This window comes from Pygoscelis adeliae, unplaced genomic scaffold (assembly GCF_000699105.1).
Source record: "Pygoscelis adeliae isolate BGI_AS28 unplaced genomic scaffold, ASM69910v1 Scaffold38, whole genome shotgun sequence".
Taxonomy (NCBI): domain Eukaryota; kingdom Metazoa; phylum Chordata; class Aves; order Sphenisciformes; family Spheniscidae; genus Pygoscelis; species Pygoscelis adeliae.
In genome coordinates, this window is record NW_008825614.1 from 17,814,800 (window position 1) to 17,822,670 (window position 7,871).

General features: G+C 39.9%; 1 protein-coding gene across 1 annotated transcript in view; it reads left to right on the plus strand.

The window, feature by feature from the left end:
* POLR3B (polymerase (RNA) III (DNA directed) polypeptide B) overlaps positions 1-7,871 on the plus strand; it is an 83,163-nt gene that overhangs the window by 51,262 nt on the left and 24,030 nt on the right. The window contains exons 20-22 of the mRNA XM_009332966.1: positions 860-1,018; positions 2,449-2,566; positions 5,818-5,960. Coding sequence (XP_009331241.1) covers positions 860-1,018; positions 2,449-2,566; positions 5,818-5,960 — 420 coding nt within the window. The remainder of the gene's footprint in view (positions 1-859; positions 1,019-2,448; positions 2,567-5,817; positions 5,961-7,871) is intronic.

Genomic DNA, 7,871 nt, shown 5'->3' on the forward strand with positions numbered 1-7,871 from the left:
CATTTAATTTATGCCTCCTTTTCTAAAACAACAACAGGCATGATTTAAAACTGAATGTTTTCTTTTCTGGTAGACTGGTAACATTTACAGGGAGAGCTGTAGTGCTTGTCAGGAGTTACTTGACATAATCTGAAGATATAGATCTACTGTACGTGGCCGCAACCATCTTTCAAATGAACTAAAATAACGTAGGATTATTAGAAAGCCTTGCTTTTGTCTGTCTGTAATTCTAAATGTGATGAAAGTGTTTAGTATTGTGGCTAGTTGTTATACTTGGAGAGAAATTCCAGAGATGCTACTTTTCTCATCTAAAACCCAAAACAAACCTATTTTGTAACAATATATGTAACTCAGAATTTTTTCAGCTGGGAAAAAAGTGAGTAATGGGGTGATTATATGAAACACTCAGTCGGTACTTTCCTGGTAGGCTAGCTTGTGTCAGCCACAAACATGAGTAAAAGTTCAGGTTTCTTAGAACTCCCGAAAGGAAGAGGTGCTGTTCTTGTCCTGTTACAGTCTCTTCTCCTATGTTATGTCTCCCTGTGGACCACCAAAGGTAAGAGAAATGATGCGTGCGTGTGTGTGCAGAGGTGTAGAAGGGGATTAGCACAACTTCAGAATTGGACCATAGTGCAATGTCTAAAAAAAGTATCGTGCGTGATCTGATTTTTTAAATTGTGAGCTACTAGGTATCCATGTACAATGTTAGGCATATTCAAGACAATGAATAATCTAACTAATAAAAAAATATTTTATATTCTGTAGCTCAGCAGGTGGTTCAGCATTCTTGTTTTATTCTGATAATGTGTTATAAAGAATCTTTGAACTCCTAGGCAGATGAGTTTCTGTTACGTTTTAGGTTTTGGAAGGTGTCTTGTATATAAGAATGCCAAGTGTACACTGAAGCGTTACACAAACCAGACATTTGATAAAGTTATGGGTCCAATGCTGGATGCAGCTACCCGTAAACCAATCTGGCGCCATGAAATTTTAGATGCTGATGGTATCTGCTCTCCAGGTATGTCAAACTACATGTTCAGTCATGGCATGTTCATAATCTGAGGTAGAAATTAATGTTCTGTTAATATTTCTTGTGCACCTTGTTTTATACTTAGTGTAATTAATTTTTTTTCTTGAAGGTGACAATATTGTAATGGAAAATTAAAAAATGTTAGTTTCTGAAAGCAGCGTGGTACCAGTCATTTGGGGTTTTTTTGTGGATGAGAAAATAGAGTTTTATGTTTAAGTGGAAGAGTAAGTCTTTAACAGTGTGAATCTGTTGAAGCATTAGAACTTTTATTCTTCTTATATCTCCAAACTGGCAAACTTTTAATACTGTAGGTTTTTGCTGTTTGTCTCTCATGTGTTCTGTCGTTGTTTTTTAAGGATAGATTCCTTATTATTTTGATTTCATACATCAAAACCTCCTAGCATACTGTCAGTTAATGCAATTGTTTGAGGAAGTAAAACCTTGTGTTTTTAACACTTTAGCAGTATGTTCGGAGAGAGATAAGAAAATAAATACAACTACATTTAGTTATGAGGATAGGTGTATAACTTTCGAATGGAAATAAATTTGAGAAAGAATCCTCCCATACTGTCATCCTTCAATTAGGAAATGGCTTAATAGATCTGCTGAGATCTAATAAGATGCTGTAAAAGGCACTAAACTTAATTCCATTATAGCAACACAATTGGGTCACTTTCGCTCTTTAGCACATCACAATGGAGCTTTCAAAGTTAATTAAAAAAAAAAGCAAGAATCTTCTGAAGTATTAGCATAGATAGGACTGGGGCGAACTCCAGACTGAGGCTGTTCTCAGCATGTAGGTAAAAACCTCTTTGAAATAGTTCATTTGGACAGAAGAGACACATAGGCTGAAGTTCAGTGTAATTTTGCGGAGGAGGTGGGAGGCAGGTACTTGATGTGCATTAGTATCACTGGGCATGCTACTGATCTGGTTTTCAATGTGAAGGGTAGGATAAGGGAATGGAGGGGAAAATAGCAGATGTATGAGACCAGAAGCACTAGGAGAAAGTAACTGCAAGGAGAGGCTGAAAGTAGTCTTGCACAACTCATTGTGGAAATGATGTGATGTCCTGAATTTAAGTGTGAATTTCTAAAATTTGTCAGTTACAGTGTTGCTTGTTAATTTTCTCCTTACGGCAGATGACTTCAGATGCTTTTGTGTATTCTTTAGACCCAGGGTATGTTCAACAGCTATTCTCATAGTGCACCCAGCATGCAAGCTATTCTGTTTGGTTTTCAAAAAAAAGCTAGTTCAATGATTCCCTTACCATGCAATATTTAATAAAATAACATGGCCTACTTCCTGGACACGTTCCTCCCACTTTGTCTTCCAGCTTACCTTTTTTTAAAGCTTAAAATGTATTTCTAACATAGGTAGCCAGATACGTTTTCATGGTGCTTTTTTTTTTTCTTTGAAGGTGAAAAAGTAGAAAATAAGCAAGTCCTTGTGAACAAATCTATGCCAACTGTGACCCAGACGCCTCTGGAAGGAAGTAGTGTGCCTCAGCAGCCACAGTACAAAGATGTGCCAGTAACGTATGTTGCATCATAACTTTATACTTGGGGAAGGTACATGGAGGAAAGCTATCTGAGAAAATATTAAATTCTAGAAAAGTCAAAAGAATAAACTTCCCTCTGCAAATTAGACCTAGTTCTCTAGGTCTTGATTTTTCACAGGATTTTTCAGAGCCTGGGTTATTTTCAGAAGTGCCTAGCCACTTAATCACTAATAAGTTAGATTCTGACACCTGAAAGGCTGGAATTGCAGAGAGGGAGGAACCCTCCTGAAGATGTATGTATAGAGAGGAATCACTGAGTAGGTTCCCAGGAGAAACCGAGGAGAGAGCTAAGACAGAGGTAGAGGGGAGAGGAGTCACTCATGGCTGAAGTGATGGAGAAACAGGAGAAAAGCAGGATGAGTGGGATGAGAACACGTGTGTACTTAGTGAAGGGGGCACATCTCCTCCATACTGGCTCCCACAGAAAACGGCCAATGCTGACTGGTGCTCAGCCTTCACTTTGCCAGGCAGGAGGCCAGGAGATGGAGGCCTTGCTATCTCAGAGGCTGACAGTCAGCTCGTTCTGGCCACTCCAATTAGATGTCCTTTACCAAGGCACCAGTGAATGGGAAAGGACAGTCAGTAAGAATTTTTCCCATCCTGTCCTTAAAGAACAGGAGAGGGCTTCCGAGGTGTGAGATGAAAGTTTTGTATTAAATGTAAAAATAAATAAATAAATAATGAAGGGTTTTCCACTGTTCTGTCAGGAATAGCATTGACGGTTTGGTAAATTAGCAGAGAGCAAGGCAAGCAATTGGTGCCCAGATCAGAAAGGCAGAATTAGCTTTGCTGCACTTCTGTGTGTTTCATAACCAATAGAAAGCTCTAGGTTTACTTCTACATGATATCAATAAAGAAGTGAGGCAACAGTGTAATTATCAAGAGGAAAGAAGTAATCCTGCCAGGTAAAGACATGGATCTGAGTTTAGGTGTCATAGTTTGACCGTCTCAGCTACCTGAACAATGAGACAAAATAATCTCCTAAATAAGGTATTACCCTCATTCTGCAATATATAGAAGAAAGCTGATACCAGAAAAATTTCCTTTTCCTTCCTGCTTGGTCATGCCTACCTTCTTTTCTTTTTCTTTTTTTTCCTCTCCTTCCAAAATCTCTGCATCTCGTACTCTAGAGTTCATCTCTTTCCGTACCTCATACTATGTTCTGCCCTTGGTTCATTTCCACACCTGCACCTGATGCATAGTTTCAGTCAGGAAGTTATGCCTTAATTTTGTTCTTAAATTCTCATGGTATATTCCTTAAACTCTCTTCTTCAACTATAACTCTCTATTTGGCTTTTGTTTGTTTAACTGAAGATCCAGAAATATACTAGGAAACTTTTTTCTGTCAAGAAGAGCCCACGTGACAAAAAGATATAGAATCATAGAATTGTTTAGGTGGGAAAAGACCTTTAAGATCATCAAGTCCAACCGTAAACCTAACACTGCCACGTCCACCACTAAACCATGATCCTCACCCTGACTTGCTAACATGAATTTATAGTTCTTTGTTGGTGAGATCTTGAGTCCTGCCTCTTGGCCCCCAACTCTTGGGGTGTCCTGTGACTCTTGGTCCCCAACTTGCCTTCCGTTGCAGAACAGCCTGCCTTTGCTGCTCAGTGACAGGGAGACTAATGTTTCTTGTATGGCCTTCATCGGCTCATCTTCAAATGAATTGTACTTTGACTATTTCTTGGATGTTTTATCTAAACGCATCTTCTAGAGAGAAGAAACAAACATCTTCAAAACCGTTTTGTGGATCTCAGGCAAGGGTTCAGTCTCCTGTGAAATTAACAGGGAAGGTGTTCCTCCATCACTATTCACTCCTTTTGGCCTTGCCAAATTCCAGCCACGAAAGGCTCCCTCCTAGCTTTGGTGGGTCTACCCCAACTTGGGGAGGTCACAGGTCATTCAAGGAAAGCCAAAGACAGAAGGAGACATGAGAATACCTTAATACCTATCAAACAGTGGCTACCATGGATTTACAGGATAATGTTGTCATGCTGGACACACAACTCTCTTTCATCTCCTGGTTGGTCTTTGCTGCAAAGCCAATCCTGATGGACTATCTGATGTTTACTTTTTTGCTCATCCTCTCACCCCAAGAGTACTGTGCAAGACACGTCTAAGATAATTTTAATTGTCCCAGCACAGACAAGGCAGCTGATTTCAGGACTTTCTTCATCTGTTTCTGCACACTGTTGTAAAACTTGGCATTGGGCTAGATCTCCTTACGAAGGAACTGGAGGGAACTCTTCATCTCATGATCTGGAACCTGACATTCTGGGGTTTTAAATGATGTGAATGAAGAAGATCCTCATGGCTAGAAGAACAAGAGTCCATAAAGTTTATATGGGTGGCAATGTACGTTTTTTGGATTGATGTGTTAACTATTCAGTAATTCTTGAGGAAGTCCCTCTGCATTTGATTCCAAAATATCTTTGAGAATTAAGATATCCATTCTTTATCTAATCAGGAAAACTTCATTTACAGTTATTTTGGGCTTGCACTTGCAAAAACGATGGAGTTCGGATTTTTCTCATCCGCCTGCAGGATGTTTTCTTAGCAGATTCATTTGGGTTTTTTCACTGGACAAAAATCTGATATTTGTGGTGGGATCTGAATTGGGTTTGATTAGTGTAAAAGGAAAATCATTTGAGCAATAGCTTCTTGTTTCCTCCTGAACCTTTTCATGAAATAAGCTGTGCTTTTAGTGATGATTCAGCTACAAGTACAGAAGGGGTGGAGGTCGGCATAACCAGTCCCATTTACACTAGGTTTTTCAGGGCAGGGTCAGACACTGAACGCAACTGAAGTTCTGCCTAGCGTTGATTGAAAGTGGCTTGGTGAGCACTTCCGCCAGCTCCCTCAGTACGCTTGGGTGGATCCCACCCAGCCCCATAGACTTGTGTGTATCTAAGTGGTGTAGCAGGTCGCTAACCATCTCCCCTTGGATTATGGGGGATTCGTACCTTGTTCTTTACAAGTTCAGCTTAATTCTTCCTTTGTTTCTATTGTATCTCTTAAGCCTTTTCTTTTCCAGAAACATACCATACTCTGGAACTTTGAGAGAGAGAGAGAGAGAGAGAGAGAATCTTTGCTCCATTGGCCTCCCATATATAAGTTCCATGAAGACTACAGTTTAGCCAGAAGCTTACCAATACACAGATACTTGTTTGTAATTTGTGTTTGGTTCATATGTAAAACTCATGTTTTGTCTTCTTGTACTAGCTACAAAGGTGCGACTGATTCTTATATTGAAAAAGTAATGATTTCATCAAATGCAGAGGATGCTTTCTTGATCAAAATGTTGTTGAGGCAAACTAGACGTCCAGAAATTGGAGATAAATTTAGCAGTCGTCATGGGCAGAAAGGTAAGCTACACATTTAATAAAAATAAATGCAAGTTGGGTATGCCTACATACATATCATGCATGTTTTCATTGATTGGTTCAGATCTTTTATGAATGCAACAGTAGAAGACCGTATCCTTCTTTTTGGTTAAGTTTATCTAATTTAGCAAAGATGTTTCTGGAACTGAGGAGAGGAATTGGCAAACACAACTCTGTGTTGACTTATGAATCTGGAAAATACAGTAGTTGCCCATTTCAAACAAGAACAGAGTTTTGAGGTTTGTTTGGGGTTTTTTTTTTTCCTAGTGTGAATTTGGTTTTAGGTGATAGGTTTGTCAATGGGTTATCAAGAGAGAGATAAAAAAAGGCCTATTCTGAATGGACAGAAAAGACCAGAGGTGGAATAAGATGTCTGCAAGTCATCTGTGCAGACATATTGCTCTAAAGACAAGACTGCAGATAGGTAGCTCAGAGCCATGGTGTAAAAGGGAAGCAAATCGGGAATGCAACTAGGAATGCACCAGCAGAGACCGGAAAGAAGGGGAAAACGTTTTTTAGAATACATCTGGGATGCCATCTGGGGCACCTCTGGATCTTCAAACTGAGAGCTGAAAATGGGTACCTACTAGGAAGCTGCTTGGTGGCATGTAGCGCTCTAGTGTTAATATTATAGGTAAGATGAAAATCAGGAGCCTGTTTCCATATCTGTTGAAAAAAGCAGTGGACTCCCTTTGACCTTAATGGCAAAAAGAGGTGACTCAGAACATCCTCTCTGAATCTCAAAGGGCTGGGAGTTGTGGGACGGGTGTCAAGAAAGAAGTGACTGAAAACAGTCTGACTGTAACTGACTTAAAAGCATGTTTTGATCCCGTTGGTCCCAATGTGGGACAGGTTTTGACAGGTTTTCATCTATCTATACACTTGGAAAATCTAGATTTTTAGTACTTTCAGCATGACCTTCTGTCTTACTATATGTGCTGTGCTAAACCTGTTACCCGAGTGTTGTAATCTTGTTACATTTTTAGGTCTTACTTTGGTTTGAGAACATCGCTTGGTCTCTTGTCAGGTGTGGTGCAGAGGCAAAGAGGTTGATGTTACCAAATCCTTTCCATTGCAGCACGTACACTCCTTTCCTGTTACTGGGCAAATGTGATACTGTCTTAATAACTACTGGAACAAAAAAATCCTTACTTGCTTTGTTTGGTTTCTGAGGAACTGGAACCAGAGCATCAAGTGTAAAGCACGCCAGCACCTGTTACTGGGCAAATGTGATACTGTCTTAATAACTACTGGAACAAAAAAATCCTTACTTGCTTTGGTTTCTGAGGAACTGGAACCAGAGCATCAAGTGTAAAGCACGCCAGCCTCTTACATCTGATAACACAAGTATCTGCTAGGTCTGTGTGGAGGGCAGAGGGAGGGAACTGAGGAAATAATGGAGTTATTTCAAATGTTTACATTTAAAACATTAATACTTAAAACTAGTTGTAGTCAATGAACTTTGCAGTAATACATCAAATTACAGTACTAGCTAAGGGACGTTGTCTTGCAAACAAACTGGCCTTTCGTGAGCAGTGTGCTCTTTGTTGGAAGACATATGGAAGAGAGAGTGCTTTTTGTTAGGAGGAGCTCCCTGAAAGGAACCCACTCTACACCCAGCATCGCGTTGGGTTTGACCTTGTTGTGCCAATTCACATCCTGTACTCTTGGAGCAGAACCAGAGAACTCTGTGGGCAAATATGCCCTGCAGTCAGTCAGCAGAGAGCTGGTACTTGCACAACATCCATATGTAGATCTGAGCCAGTGAAAATAGATGAAACTGCAACAAACATCACGAGTAACACAGAGAGTATCCAGCTCTAGAGCTCTCTTAAATGAAGCTTAAACAGAATCACCTCCAGCATATTCAGTGCCTGCGTGATTGGAAGAGGT